The following is a 16,199-nucleotide window of genomic DNA, read 5'->3' on the forward strand; positions in this document are numbered from 1 at the left end:
AGAATAAGCCTGACAGCTGGCTCAGGGGCACACTGAGGGCAGGGAGCCTCAGGTGAGCTGTTCCCGGGTACTGCTGCATGCATGAGATGTGCCCAGAGGTATGCCACGGTAGCTGCCCCAGATCACGTTCAGTGGCTGCTCTCAAGACCTCATTTTCTAGCGTGCTTGAGAGAATCCGCTGGAGATGACCCCACGTGTGGAGTGTGTGAGTGGAAGTGGGTGGCTGGGGTGTACTTGGGGCCAGCCTAGCTAGCAGATGCTGCTAGTGCAGCACCCTGAAAGTACTAGCTTCTTAGGCTTCTGGGACGGGGTGGAGTTTCCCTCCATGGGAAATCCAGACTAAAGAGTAACAGAGGGGTTTATAGATTATAATAGCCTATGCGTGTGTGAGCGATTACTGTCCTGTACTGGATGGATTCAGAAGTGCTCGGCTATATGTCATAAGTCCTGTTATTGCTGGAAGTTAACTGAGAGCCACCTTCAGCAAAAAAAGGATCAGTAGAAAGTGGGTGCTGGAGCTGAGGCTGTTTGGGGTAATACAGCAAGTCTAGTCTTTTGTACATGGTTATGAAGGAGGCTAAATCTAGGTTGATTACATGATGGGGTAGCACAAAGGTATGCATTATTTAAAGCATAATTGTAGACAGCTGTGAGGGGTCCTCTATTTCCAGGCTGTTGGGCACATGCTTGCTTGTTGTACTTGCACGCCCTCTACTCACACTCATGTACCCACACTTACGAGCTTCCACTGAAGCAAGTGCCTTCTTCCATGCTGGGGAGAGTTCACTGGACAGAGAGTTTCAATGCTTTGCGTAACAATTTCAATGCTTTGCTCTAGGCTAGCTCTTATCTTCCCTTGTGTTTATTACCCCTGAACTCTGGAGAGGGATAGTGGGGGGTAAGGCTTGGACATAACGATCTGTTCCAAGCTGGAACTAGGCACCATGAGGCCTCAGCACAAAAACAATTGTCTTGCAGAAATGAAAAGAAAATACAGCCCTCCTCGCCTCTAAATCATGTCTTTGCTGTGTGTGTTTTCAAATTATAAAACATCAAACAGAGATAGAAGTTTTACTGGTTTCATATGCTTGCGCAGCCTTGCAGCTGATTTGATTTAAAAATCGTTACGTTGGGGAAGTGATTAAGGCCACAAATTGCTGTAAACATTTTAGCTCTTGCTGCAAAATAAAAAGGGAATTAAAAGCAATGGAGGGGTTGGAGTCCCCATGGTGCGTGCCCAGGGAATGTTCTGCTTTCCGAGTGACGACCTCAGCCTCCCATGCAAATGGTAGGAAAGCCCCTCCAGTCCCTGTGCTCAGACCATGGGCTTGTTGCCTGTCATGCACAAGTGATCTGAGTCCATGTGTGAATGCCCTAATAGTGGGGCTCCTGCTTTATCCCCAGGGAGACCATTCCCTGCCCCAGGTATCTTGCTGCCAAGATTTTCCTGGTATTCAGCCCAAGTTTCTCTGCTTTTTAATGGCATCGTGCTGTACCTAATTCCTATCCCGTTTCACCTCTCTAATGAATTCCATTCCCTTCTTGGTGTTTACTGGTATTAGTGGCCTTGATAGCCTGTCCCCGCTTAGACTTCAGAGAGCTGGTTTGTATTTCTGTTAACATCTCCATCTAATCAAGCTCCCTAACCCAGGTGGATGTGTGGTACTGAAAATGCTGTGCTCTTTTCCTGAACTCCCTGCAGTTCAGCAGTTCTCTTTCTGGGACCTGTGTTTTTGGAACTGAGTGTACTATGCCCCTTCCTCAGGCACCACAGCCATGTAGCTCTTGACTGTAGAAGTCAATGGCAGAACTCCCATTGCCCCCAGTGGGAGCTCTGTTCAGAAGGGCTAGCACCTTCCTGCTGTAGGATTTGGTGCCTTTTCCTGTGCAACCGCAAGCATTTTTGCTGTTGCCATATTGTACCATAAACGCCTGGCTGAGTTACTGCTCACTTTCATCTGTACATCTTTTTTCAACCCTGCTGCTTCTCAGATCCCATCAGTGCTTGACATTATTGACCCAGAGATAGCCTCTTACATTCCTCCAAGGTAAATCTCACTGGTTTTGCATTGTTTTTATCATGTGTCCAGTCCCTCTGGTTCCCTTTGTCTTTCTCATTCCTTCCTTTTGTTTTCAGCTCCTCTCGTCCTGGCCGAGCTATCGGTGTAAAAAAAAATATAATGCTTAGTTTTCATGAAGATATTAAACAAGGGTTGGACTTGAGCTCTTTGGGGCAGAGACAACTTGCTCATTTGGCTGAGTGGGTGCATGGTTGGGGTTTCAGGGTGGTACTGCAGTTACGAATAACAGTGATTCCTGGAGAGCTTCCTCGTCCTCTTTATCACACTTTGTCCACAGTCCTTTTTAATTTCACAGAGTCCATGTCCTCACTGATGGATCGTTTCGGGAGACGCTGTCCCAGTACAGTCCAAACAGATATCTCCACGTTCTAGTAACCTATGAGTTGCATTACTCTATCCATAAAAATAATTGCCTAGCCAGACCTAGACTGTACAAACCTTCGCTGCTTATTGCTCCAAAGATTCATTTCTTTCCCAAAGCTTAATGTTTTTCCCTTTACTAACTTTTTTTCTAGGAATAAAATGTAGACCAACGGGGCAGTAATGACCAGTTCCACTCCTTACTTTTCTCTAAAGATGGGTACGATAGTTGCTTTTCCCAACTCCCAGACAACTCCTCAATTTCCTGCCAAAAAAATTATAGCCAGTAGCACAGTAAATTTGGTTACAAATTCCCACAGGACTTTCTCTATCTCCCACCAAAGTCAGGAAGGTGCTTAGCTGTGGATGTCACTGAGCATAGGACTTGAAGCCAAATTTACAGAGATTTAGGCAAGATGTAGAGATTTAGAAAAGGACCTAAACAAGTTAGATGCCTAACTCCCAAAGGCTTTTATAGCAGTTGACCATGAGATCTGCTTAAATACTCTTTGTGAATCTGACCTTGGTCCTTAGGATCTGTAATGGCTCATTGAAATATGTTCCATTTTTTTCAACATATTCCCCAATATTTTCCCAGCATTTCACTCTGGAAGGAGCAGTGTTCAGGTCAGGCAGGGCTCTGCTCCTTCTTGTTGGCCTCGCACTACTTCCCTAACCAGGCACTCCAGTGCCGAGAACTGAGGACCCGGGTGCCCGCGACGCCTGCTCCCTACTGAGAGCACTCACTGCGAAATCAGGACAGTCAAGCCTACACCAGGTTTTTCTGCCCAGCCAGCAGTAAAACGGGGCCAAAACGTATTGCCTTCTAGGTTCCCCAGAGCTCATTTCCCTTATGTCAAATGGTGTTTTGAGGTCCTCAACTGTGCAACAGGTGGTAAAGGACCAAGTTTTGCAAGTGGCTAGTGATTTGGGGCACCCAGCTGGGGACAGCCTACAGAGCCTAGTTTTCAGAGGGTCTGAGAGCTCAAACCTTTGGCATCTCAGCACAGGGGCTCGAAGTATAGAGGACCCTGAAACCACTAGTCAGTCTTGAAAATCAAACAGTCTATTTCCACATTTGATCTGTAAACTCTAGCCCCTCAGCAAGCCTTTCCCGGTTTGATTCCCTGCGTCCCTTTTACCTTTCCGCTCGCCCAGTGCCACAGATGAAATGACATGTGGCAGGGAAGAAATCTAACACTATCCAAATCCAGCCATGCAGCTGGTGCCTCGCTCGGGACTGGTGCCCTAGCTCTGTTTCCTACATCTCCCATTCTCTGGCTTCCTGCCTCAGAAGTGGGCATTACAGCCGTGGCACCTCTTCGGACTGGACCAGCTTCCTCATAGGACCTCGGTGTTATCGGTGAAGGCTTTCTCTGTCTCGCATTCAGAGGGAGCCGTATCCTGCCCTCCCTTACATGTGGCATTGCAGCTGAACGCCCTTGGAAGGCGAGCTTTGGCCTGCTCCAGTTGACAACACGTGAACGCGCCCGAGTCCCACCGTTGCGCCTGCCTCCATTGGAAACAGTGCAGGATTGTGCTGCCGTCGGTTATTAGCAGGCAGCCGATCATGCCTTCCCCACGGGGATGCTCGGCCGACAGATTTATAGCCAGGCGGGAGGCTAAGGTACCTGCTTGGATATTTATAACTGCCCTTTTTTGTTTTACAGCCGGGTCTCAGCAAACAGCCTTCCCTGCTTCCCCCCTTCTCCCCACCCCGTGTCCTCCCTCCCTAGTCCTACCCCCCTCCCATCTCCATTTCCTCTGAAATATTTCATCATTTCAAGGGGAATAAAGTTTCCAGCAAGGGGAACGCAAACCCACTCCCCAGGCCGCAGGCTTTGAAATTGAATGCGGTGCGTTTGAAGAGCTGCTCTGAGCAGGCCCCTAATCCAGGTCCCCTTCAGATCACACCACCCGGCAGGAAGCGCGACCGGCTCATTTGAATGACAGTTTCATTAGGCCGTGGCCGGTGTTTTTCATTTTTCCGCTTTTTATTGCTGCTTTTAAAAATGCAGATAATGAATAACATGCCTCCAAGCAGAGCAGGGCCAGCCCTAATGACTCCCACCATGTCTCCAGCAGCGGCGGGAGGGGAGGCCGATGACCTTACGTATTTATGTTTATTCTTTAAAGCAGGCCTTTAAAAAAAAATAAAATAAAATAAAAAGCCCTCTCAATTACAGCTCTTTGGAGCAGCACGCTGTGTCAGGTCAGCCTCGCAGACGGCAGGATGGGCTTGCTCTGTCCACTGTCAAAGGAAGCAACAGGCCCAGAGTTCTGGCTTCAGCATCTGGACTCGGCATCTTCCTTTTGTTCTGCTTGAAGAAAATGGGATTGAGGCGCGCTGTCATTAATGGAGCTGTCAGCTTTCCCACTAACTCGCTTCCCCGAGGTGCCTTCACACGCCGTCCGGAGACAGCAGTGCTGTCCTCGTGCCACGATGTGCAACGGTCTCTGAGCTGCGGCAGCGCTGCCCTTGTGCCACGGTGTCCCACACCCCCTGTGGCGTGGCAGCGCTGCCCCCGTGCCCTAGTATAACGAGTTGTGTTTTTTTTTCTCCTCAGCTGTTCTTTCTCTGAGCTTTTAGCGAGCCATGGAGTCTGAGGGCATGGCTGTCCTCAGAGCAGCAGTCACCGTCCCCCAGACTGCCCCATCGCTGCCTTGGTGGCCCCAGAGGAGGAGCTGGTCTGTGTGGCCCTGTCAATCCATGTCTTCTCTATGAAGGCTCCCTGGGATGGGAATCTCTTCCTTCCTGCCTCATTAGTGTGCATTGCAGCCATGGCACCCTTTTCCAACTGGGCCAGCTTCCTCCTACGACCTCGGTGTTACTGTAGAAACTTTCTCCGTCTTGCATTCAGAGGGAGCCACATCCTGCCCTGGCTTTTTTGCAAAGTGGGTATCTTTCCATTAAGAATAGATTTTCATCACTGAACTCCTCTCGCAAGGGGCACCTCACAGCCTTCACTTGCTGGTTAGTTTAGGTTTTACACTACTAGTTTGGAGGGGAACGACTCTGTGTGCCATTAGTGTTCCTTGACCTGTACCTTCCCTTCTCTCTGCTCCCTTTTATACTGCTGGCTCTGGCTGTCAGGCACTTGTAGAGCCCGGAGGGGCGAGTGACTGCGTTCTTGCTGTGCAAGGCTCTCTGTCGATGCAGGCGATGTGCGGGCGCCTGGGGTGCAGCAGCGGCCTGGAAGCAGATTTGGCAGGGGGAACATACGGTTCAGCCTTTCCAGGCAGGTGGGTCCTGGGTGTCCCTGACTCGCATTTCGCCTCTTGCAATCGGTCCTCTGCAAATGCTCGCAGAATCCGTTGTCGTGACGGAGCCCAGGATGCTTCCACGGTAGGAACCGGCACCCAGGCTGATGAGGGGTTCCTAGCTGATGGCCCCCCTGGGCAGGGGGCCAGAGATCAGGAGTGGGGAGCATCTCCCCTGCCTTCTTAAAGACAGACCTACTCGGCAACTCTGGCTCTTGGTGTGTTTTGTACTGATTAGGGCTGTGGGCTACAGCATGAGCCCTGCCTTGTGGGATTTGGAGACTGGAGGACCCAAGGGAGGCTTCTCTTACAAAGTCATCTCAGAGGGGGAGAGGCAGGGGACCACTGACGTGGGGTGTTTTTGCTTTTTCTGAAGCTTGGCTACTGGGCGTGATGGACCATGGGTCAGATAGGATGTGAGTGGCTTGTGGCCTTGGCTGCCCCCTGTATCAGTTCAGTATCTAGCAGACTATCTTTTTGGGGGCCGTATCCGGCCAGTGGATCAGGCACTGTGGTGTCATGAGCTGGCCTTCCCAAGGGGCTGGGGTGGAGCTGCAGCCATGGCAGACTTGGCTCACTTGTTGCTTCTGGAGAAGAGGAGTGAAAAGGGTGGGTGCGGGGGGACTAAGAGCTGGCATGCTGGAAAAAGAAGAGCAACCTGGGGCTTGGTAAGGGGGACTGCAGGAAAAGGAGTTTGTGCTCTGTAATGGGGTGAGCAGCGTGGAGGGCTGGGAGCGAGGGACGAGGATTGCAGAAGAGGATGAGGAATCTTTAGCGTAAGGGGGGTGGGAAGCAGCGAGTCTGAGTGTACAAGGTTTCCAGCAAAGCCGTAATGGGGAGTGGGTGTGGATTCGTCCTCAGCTGCCTTGTTGTGAGGGTGTGCTGTTTGGCTCCTGCTAGCACGGGGAGGGTGTTGGGTTAGGTCCCAGGAGGGCTAGGAGCTGCACGGGGGTGGACTGGTAGAGGACAGGTCTTCAGAGGGAGGGCTTAGCCCTTGAAGGAGTCCAGGGTGGGAGATCAGATTCGTTTCTGTTTGGACTGGATGGAGCCGCAGTGGGGCTGGGGCAGTACTTCCACTGCCCACTGCTCCGTGTGCAGTCATGAATAGGGACTTACCGAACTCCTGGCAGAAGCGGGGTGCACTATAGCTTTTTTTAATCTGGCAGGTTCCCCTGCTCCCTTCTCCATCCCAGTTGATTGATGGAGGGGCCCTGCTTGCGGCTCGCTTCTGATCAGCAGGGAGGTGAAAATGGGGGTTTTAAACATAACACCGTTTTTGCCATTCGCCACTGATTGGCTGAGGACGGCCCTGCTGTTTGCTGCTGGCTGGCGGGGAAGGAAAAAATGGCACCGTGTTTAAAAACCACGGTTTTAGCTTCCCTGCTGATCAGGAGGGAGCGGCGGGGTCCTCTGCTAATCGGCAGCAAAGGTGGGAGGGGGCCGAGGGGCAAGGTGATTGTGGGCGAATGTGCACAATTAAAGGAGCCACCGTGCACTCCACTTCCACTGTGAATTTGGTAGGTCCCTAGTCGAGGGGAGGAGGAGGGGTCCCTGGTCATGCCTGCAGGTGAAGGCAGGTAAGCCTTGTGTCCGTGCCCTGGAGGGGTCTGGGTGCACCTGGCATGGAAACTTATGGGAAACCAAGGCTGTGGTGGGCACTTCCAGGTGCTGGCACAGTTCTTCCATAGAGCGGGCACCCATAGCACGTGCTGCACAGAGCGGGCGGCTGATGTGGCCAAGAGTGGCTCATTTCTCTCTTTCCCTTTTCACCTCCATCCTCTCTTGGGCCTGGTCCTCTCCCCTCTGTGCAGTCTCGCCTGCCTTACGGGTTTGTTTCCCATTAAAGCCTTTGCTCAGACGCTTGTCTCCTCTCGGTCCCTGTGGGGTAATCGGTTCCACATGGGCCGTGCGTGTTCAGGCGAAGCGCTGCCCGGGAACTTGCACTCTCTGGTTCTGCCAGGCTGCTCATCCTTAGGTTGAAGCCATCTGCTTGGCATTTCGTCTGCGCGGGAGTGAGCCGTACATTTGGGTGGCCCCGGCATGGCCCAGAGAGTAGAGAGCAGCTCCCCTGCCCGTTGCTGTGGTTGAGTTTTTTTGCTAGACAGGGATTTGGGGGAAGCAGAGCTGAGGTCTGGGCCAAGTTGATCTGAAAGGGCCCCAGCACTGATCCCAGTGAAGTCTCCTGGGCTTCTTGGGGTGGATGTCAGCGGGTGCAGCCATTTCAGCTTTCCTTCTCAAACCCAGCCTGCCCACCCCACAGCATGCAGCAGCATAGGACAGTGGCCTGCTCGGTCCTTGTTCCTTTCCCTTCCCAGCCCCGCTCCTGCTCCAGACCTCACCACTGGCACTGCTTAGACCCAGCCCCTTGATACGTGGCTGTTACTCCATGCTTCACCTCCCCCATGTTGGCCCAGCCATCCCTGCACCCGATGACTACCAGGATTCCCCCATTTCAAGTCTTCCCTGTGTGAAAGCAGGGTGGAAAATGGATACAGGTTCTGCAGAAGGGTCTCTGTTTCAATAGCCCCCGGTGTGGGCTGAACTGTGGCCCCTTTCTTCCAGGACCCCAGGTCCCCGCCATCCCCTGTGTTGGACTTCCATCTCCCGAGAACATCCTGACTCAGAGCTGCCTCTCCAGATCCTCTAGTACTGGGCCTCAGCCTGCCAAAAGCCACCCTACTCATCACTGTGCCATATCCACTCCCAATTGTTTCCTGGTCTTGACTTCGTTGTTGCCCTAGCATTCCCAGACCTATACCCCAAGTACCCTATACATGGTTTCAGCGTCCCTAGCACCCCCTGCTCTTAGCTGCAGCATGCTGTTTCATGCTTCCTCTCACCAGGGATTAATATCGCTAGTGCTGCCTCTTTCATGTACCCCCGTCCCCTCCAGGCTGAGATCCCTGTAGCCACCCCCCGGGTTGAGCCTGTTCCTTCCCCGTCTTGTGCCCTTCCCATCCCAGTATGAGCCAGCCCTTGCCTTCCTGCTAGCTGCTGAAGCCTCTTCCGTAGTCAGCTCCTTCCTCACACCTCACTTAGCCTCCTATAATGTGTGCATCCCTCTCCAAACCACCTTATCACACAGGATGGCTCAGTAGAGCTCTATCATCCTTTTGCCTCCCTGGGGTCCTGGTCCAGGTCTCTCTCTGTTATGCTGGTGAGATCCATTGCGAGGGGGGAGTCTGTTGTGGAGCTGTTGGCAGCAAAACAGCTCCAAGATACAGAGCTGATGGTACAAGGGCCAGATTTCCATGGGGTAAGCCAACAGGGAGTGGTTGCACATCAGCTTACAGGCAATTGGGAGACTTAATTAGTGTGATGCATGTGCCAAGGGGCCAGGAGAAGGTATATGTGGGCAGGGGCTTTGATGTATGCCGCCTTACGCCCCTCCTCCCTCTGCTGTTTGCTTTTCCTGCCATACACTTTTGGCTCCATAGCACCTGACTGTTCCCCCCATGCTGCCTTCGCATGGACATTATACTCTGAGACGCTTCTAATTTGCAGTGAAAGCAAGATCAGGCCTCTGGTGTACCAAGGCCATGCTATCTTCAGCTTTGCCCATACCAGGGAAAGTGCATCAGGGTAATTAAACGGACCTGAAATGGATCTAGTTACCTGCAGCCAATATAATGAAGGCCTGCTTAAATTGGTTTAACCCTTGCTGAAATGGGTCTAGTTTGAGAAATCACCTGGTTAAGCTAAAATGATTTAAGTGCATCTACACTAACAGGCTGCTCAAGCTGAATTCAATTTAAATCAAACCAGTGCAGTTTGTCCTGGACAGACGAGACCTTATTGCCTCATTCTTGTAGCTGCTCATCTCATAGACTCCCACCAACATTTATACACCCTTATACACCTGACTGCGTCCCCTCTGAATTTGATCCTGCTTCCCACCGTGCCGGCCCAAGAACACAGAGTTCACTTGGGACAGTATCAAAGTGTTCACTTGGAATAAGGAGGCACTTTAAATCATAGCCAAATAGGGCTGAAAAGAAACTCAAGAGGTCATCTAGTCCAGCCTCCTGCTCAAGGCAAGATCATTGCTGATCTTGAACCATTCCAGCCAAGTGGTCATCTCATTTGTTCTTAAAAACTTCCTGTAATGGAGATGACACCATTTTTCTTGGTAATCTATTTAAATACTTAACTACCATCACAGTGAGAAATATCCAACCTAAATTTCCCTTGTAGGCGGTTAAGACCATTGCTTCTCATCCTGTCCCCTGAAGCCAAAAAAGAAGAATCTCTCGCCTCTTCTCTAAAGAGTTGCGAGAGCCCTCCTTCGTTTGAAGACTGTTATCAAATCCCCTGGAGTAATCTTTTCTCCAGACTAAATAGTCCCAGTTCTTCTAACCTTTCCCCAGAAGTCGTGTTTCAATAGACCTCTGATCGTAAATACTAATCCACTAAATACCAATTCTCTTTATCACTCTCTCTTTCTCCACTTCCCGCCCCCTGCCAGCCTGGAGCTCGAGCGTCCTGCCAGCCTGAACTCTGTCTAGAGGCAACGTGTGGGAGGAAGCGGAGACAGGGCGCGGCGGGGAAAAGTGACTGTCCCCGGCAGTCCGTTATGGGTTGGTCAGGACCGGGTGACAGTGTGGCTTGACAAAGCAAGCTCGGGCCTTTGTGCCGGACCCACTGGGGTGGGTGAGGAGGAGGAAACTTGTGCAAAACCGAGAGGCAGAGAATGAGAAATCTTTGATTTAAAAAAACCCCCAACAAAACAAAACAAGCAACAAGCACTGAGTTCCTTGCTGGACACTGTTTCTAAACCACCTTTTTTATAATGTTAAACAGGGGAGAGGCACCTCCAGCAACACGCTACCTCCCAGACGTTTTCTAATGGTAAATATTTTTTTCTCTCTCTCTATCTCTTCAAAGGCATCTAACCTTAGACACAGCTCGTCTCGGGATAATAACCAGGCATGGGGTCTGAGCCACCCAACTAACTGCATGCCATGCTTTGCGCTCCGTAGCATGTGGCTGAAGGATCATTAACCATGCGCCATCCCCCAGCAGTGCATACTAACCTCCCACCCCGACTACTGTAACTTCTGAACCCGCTTGGATCAGCCCGGGAGCTGTCTCCACTGCTGGGGAGAGAGAAGGAAAGAGGGCTCTCCCGTGATGAACAGTACTTGCATGGGACGTGTGGCTCCTTGCTTTGCTTTTGCTTGTAGCCAGTCGTGTTGTCAGAGGACAAAACCAGCTTTCTGATCAGGGAGCAACAGCTGTAGCTCCATTTGTTTCCATCTCGGGGAAGCTTTGCCTGCTTTGGCAACCAGAAGTCTTCTCTCTAGCTTCCCAGTAGTGGACTAGACTGGAGTGCCAGTACCGCGATGGGTATTCAGGCTCCCCTTTCCAGCATGCAATGTGGTCCGTCTCCAGCTGAAACCCGAACGTTGCATTCTGGGAACAGTTGCCTCTGGATCATACCTCTGTGTAGAAAGCAGGTACAGATAGGGTTGTAGAAAGTCCTGGATCCTATTTTGATGGCCCCCTTATTTTAAACCTCAGTGCAGTCACGTCACAGCCACTAAGGACATGGGAATTTCAAATGCAATTATGACTTGGCATTGTTCAGTTTGTAGGGCACACATCATGGAGTGGGTCGAGTGGGCACAGCTGCCAGCTCCTAGCACGGACAGGGTGGTAATGTGATTCTCTAGCTAACTGAGATGCTACGAACCCACAATATGGGGGCAGTGTCTCAGCCTAGGGAAGAAAGGGGTCGGCTTGCGCTAGACCCCCAAAGTCTCTAACCTTCATTGAGTGTCACTGTTACTCACTGAGCTAAAGGCTAGCGATAGCCAAGTCAGAGCATCACAGTTTCTCTTGCTTTCCCTCGTATTCCTGTTGTGCTCTGCTGCATATTCACCTACGGTACTGAGAGCTTATCTTGAAAGAGCCATCCTTGAAGCTGCCTTACCCTCCACACTGGGAAGTGTCGTATTTGTGGGCAGCCAATCTTAAAAATCAGCATTGTTCAGGGAGGGAATGCAAAGCTCCTTGAATCTCTCCTTGAGGTGGCATCTGCAGAGGGTGACGGACAGGGTCAGAAGAGTTTAGCTTTCCACCGGACAGGGCCCACAATGTGTTTTTTCCCCTTTGTCCCCTGCAACTGGCCCAGTGATAGCTGCTGCCCTCTCCTCGTATAAATGGGGGATCCTATATCCAGGCAGAGTTTGATCCTGGTTCAGATATTTCCTGTGAGGCCCGAAGCTCCTGTCCCGCTCTGAATTGTTTTCTTCGCTGCGTAAATGTTACCACTTTTCTCTCCTGTTTGTGCTTCTGGTTTGAACTCTGAGGACCGCCTTGGCTATCCGTGATCCCTTAGAGACGCAGTCTCCCCACTGCTCCTGTGCGCAGCTCCCTGGGTCATCAAGACAGAACTGCGCATCCTTCTCTTCCTCGGGCTCACCTTCCTCCCTATCCTACTTCTCCCCCTACCGTTTGCCTCTGGGATAAGGTTTTTATTGGGGTGCAGTACTGAGCTGTTAGTAGCTGAACTGTCCCATATTTGCCTGCAAATTTGTTTCCAGACTCCAAGGATCTGCGAGGCTCAGGGTCAAGCAGACGGGTGTTCCCTTGGTGCCTTATGCACTTGCTGTGACGTGGATCGTGCCCTTGATGTTTTGTCAGCGGGGACTAACAGTCATGGCCCTCATCCTCAGTGAGCCAGCGAAGGCGGTCATAAAGTAAAGCCAGTCCCTGAATTCACCCTAAGGTTTTTCACCGACAAACCCGAGCCCTTTTGTGCAAAAAAAGTGCTCGGGCTTCGTCACCAGCCCTCACATGTGCAGGCTTCCTGCCCGTCTGCATTGCCAGCCAGGTTTGGCAGGTGCACAGGCCCAGACCCATTAGCCAATTCTGGGGGCACAAGTGGGGGTGGCTGCTTGACAGACTGGCTGAGTCCAACAGGCAAACCAATAAGGGAAGGAATCCATCGTGCTAACCGGTGCGGTGGCAGGTCCTGAGCTTGCTGTCATGGCAGCTTCTCATTTGGCTTTGGTGGCTCTCATGCTTCTGCATGGATTTGTGCTTACAAGGCCTTGCACGTGACTGCCTTGCCTTTCATCTGAAGATGCTTTACAAAGGTAGGGAAGTCCTTTGCATCACAGATGGACAGACTGAGGTCCGGGTTAGAGCCCTGAGACCCCAGACCTCCCTGAGCTCAGCGCTTCTGCAAATCAGGTGCCCCATGCCATATCCCTAGGGCCTGTAAAAGTCAGGCCCAGACTTCTAATGTTTTCCCCATGGTGATGTATTAGATAAGCAGGTGGACTGCAATTGTGGCATAATGGATGCAAGTACACGGACAGCCATCATTAGGCTCTCCAGTCAGAGCGATGCAGTGAGGACAGGGTATTTCCCCCACTACATTGCCTCCCCACCTCATCTGCACGCTTCTGCGGCACAGTCATCTAGAGTCAAGGCAGGCCATGCCCTGTGCAAAGCCCTTCAGCCCTGCTCTTGGAAGAGACAGGTGGGTCTGTGTGGTGCATGTGAGGGACTGTTCCTTTCTTGTAGAGCTCGCTGTCTTTTCCACAGTGCCTTCTGGCTTGGGAACCAAGACTGTGCCCAGCACACTACCCTAGTCTGGCAATATTGACTCGCATGCGATCATCTCTTTAGATTGTACGGATTCAAGTCCTCCCGCAGTCGCGGCATCTTAGCAAGAGGGTTGTACGTACGATGGCGGTTGGCGGTTGCGATCCGCAGGCTGATCAGTGAAGTGGCAGGATTGGGTTCCTCTGCAGCTGTTGTCGAGGTGGTTACAGCTGGTCTGTCTCTGACCATCTGCAGGCTCATCTGATCTGGCATTTCTATCCCAATCCCAACTACCGGTGGAGTTGGATTAGCACAGACTCCTAGGCTGGACAGGGCAAAAGCAGCAGTGAGAGACACTGGTGCCGCTCCCAACTCAGTTAAGCCAGGGCAAACTGGACCAGTGCAAGTAGCATCTTTGCTGTCATGCCCAGGCTTGCCATGGTGCGGGTACATCCAGCAACCAAGCCAAAAATCAGGGCCTTAGCTACACGGTAAAGCTTTCCCAACAGAGCTTTTGCTGGCCTGCAGCAGCTGGCGCTGCCCTGAGGCTGGAGCCCATGCATGCCTGGCTGCCTTCTTCAGCGCCATGCAGCGTCCTTGCAGCAAGTGGTCCTGTCATCAGCAGGCATGTTGCGCTGTGGGTGGGGACCCAGGGTTTAGAGCCACCAACTATGTCACTGGAGCATGTCCACTCGGTGGAGTGGGGAGAGCATGGTGTTCGGGGAGGTGGTTTGACTCAGGCAACAGGGAGGCTGGGTTTGGCTGGCTTGCGTCAAATTTGCGTGTGGACGCTTGCAGACCTGTGGCGACAGAAGGGAGCGTCTCTCGACAGAGCTTTGTAGTGTGGGCCAGGCCCTCATTTTTGTCATAATTATTCTATTCCTCCCAAGTCACTTGGCAGAGAATAGTTACTTCTCTCTCAGCTCTGGCAGTGTTTTAGTTGTGGTTGGCTTAACTTTTGCACAGTGCCCAAATACATTGTGATGGACTCTCCAGGCATTAATTAAAACAGTCCAGCTTACAAGGGGACAGGCATAAAAACTCCTGAGTTTCCATTTATTTAAGGCAGATGAGAAATCAAGAATGGCTGCATGGACTCTGTGACTGTGGACCCCATCCTGCTGTCGCACACCCCGGTACAAACCAGGTACATCTCCCCTGAAGTCGGTGGAGTCATCCCTGTATAATCAGGCCCTGGTTTTCTCGTCCTTTGAATGTTGTGCTGCTAGGCTTTAAGCTTTTGATACTGTATGAGCTGAGTTTATAGGCAGCTTTAGAGATGTCTGGCTCTAGGAGAACACAGGCAGACACCAAACACCCCATGTAAGGGAAGTGCACTGCTGTGCTAGAAAAGGCTGTCAGCCATGTCTTTTAAAGGGATGTGGCAGGGTTTTAAAAACCATGGGTTTCTATACACGTGCTCCGGGATGTATAACAAAATTTGACTTGGGTTGCCCCCTCATGTTGCTGGGCTGATTTCCTTTCCAAGAGTCTTTGATTTTAAACTGAAATCTTAGCATCACGCACTTAAGGAAGGGTGTGAACCTCTTAAAACGTTCCCTTCTGAACAAACCCGTAACCTGAAAATGGGTTTAGAAACTCCTTCCAGATGAGACACGCAAACCCCTTGCAGGCATTAAAGGACTTGCGGCACTTTCAGAGTAGGGGCAGTTACCACACTTCCTGCTGCCTCAGAGCTTCATTTGGCTGCAGCATTTCTCTTTGCTTCCCATCCTAAATTGTTTAACTTTGTTGTTGGGTGCTGTTAAACAGTTGCCACGTTCCACCCCAGAGGTGGCTGCATAATAGTAGCAGGTAAATAACCTACATTTATTGATCACAGTGGTACCTTGTAGTCTTTTTTATCATACAAGTGTTAATTACTGCAGAAAGCAGCTTTTTGCTAAAGAACGGCTCTTGGGATCCCTTGCAGGCGGGGTACCAGAGGCGCGTGCTGGTACAGCAGAGTAGCTTGGTGGTCTCCTCTTCTCCTTGCCCGGATACTTCTGAAGATTGCTGTAGAGGGAGTAGAGCTCTGTCCAGAAATAACAAAGGAGAGTGGGATGGAGGTGAAAGGGTAATGTCGGTGTTGGTATTTTCCTTGTTATTTTAACGCACAAGGCTCTTTTGTGTCTGTTGGTGAGTTGTGCTGGTTGCAGCCTGCTCCAGCTGCTGTGTCATGGCCAGGAAGCGAGGCAGCAGCTTGGGGGGGGCCACAGCCTTGTCTTCTCCCCCCACCCTGTGATTCAGCCGATAGCCAAATCCCTGTGTGGTTCCATGACTCATGTTTGCTCACCCGGCGCCTGGAGTGCCACATAGCCCTCAGTCACCCGGGGCGAGCATCACCGCAGAACAATGGATCCCCTTGCATGCCCTGTCTGCGAAGGGGAGTCCTGCCGGCAGATGACTGTCCCCGCAGGTCTGCAGCCCATCCCTCCTGCTCCTGAGACACAGATGCACCAAAGGGGCAGGGACCAACCCAGAGCTATAGTTGGGCCCTGGGTGTCTGAGGAAGGCAGGTCTCTTTTTCAAAGGCCATTTGAAAGTCACCAGCACTTGGGCCCGTTTAAAAATGTTACCCCTCGCCTACCTAAGGGGAAATGCCCTGGTTGCAATGTCAGCCAGCACTAGCACGAGATTTAGTGAAGCTGAACAAAGCTGCTCTCGGCGCTGCTGGAGCCGTTCCTGTTTGAAGCCGAGGCAGGCAGCCCCTATGTGACGTATAGGGTCTGGCAGACTTGCACAGCTGCTGCAGGGACCCAAGTTCTTAGCGGCTGTAAATCAGTGGACTTACACCAGCTGAGGGCTCTGTCCTTTGGGGTAGAGTGTGGCATTGCAGCTACTTGAGAGCCAGGTCTGGCTGACTAGGCTCCTGCCCTGGCCTTGCAGCCTGTAGACAGAGAAACAAAGGCAACGTGCTTTTTAAATTGGAGCTGGAGTTCA

General features: G+C 51.6%; 1 protein-coding gene across 6 annotated transcripts in view; it reads left to right on the plus strand.

Annotated features, from left to right (window-relative positions):
- Positions 1-16,199, plus strand: part of SCUBE3 (signal peptide, CUB domain and EGF like domain containing 3) — a 93,220-nt gene that overhangs the window by 47,585 nt on the left and 29,436 nt on the right. For 3 of the 6 annotated variants that reach the window (XM_090024987.1, XM_090024986.1, XM_090024988.1), the window contains exon 7: positions 10,503-10,550. The exons of the other annotated variants lie outside the window; for them this stretch is intronic. In XM_090024987.1, the coding sequence (XP_089881113.1) occupies positions 10,503-10,550 (48 nt within the window). The remainder of the gene's footprint in view (positions 1-10,502; positions 10,551-16,199) is intronic. 6 annotated transcript variants of the gene reach the window in all.

Source organism: Crocodylus siamensis, chromosome 13 (genome assembly GCF_052110815.1).
Source record: "Crocodylus siamensis isolate JL-2025a chromosome 13, ASM5211081v1, whole genome shotgun sequence".
In the NCBI taxonomy this organism is placed as follows: Eukaryota; Metazoa; Chordata; order Crocodylia; family Crocodylidae; genus Crocodylus; species Crocodylus siamensis.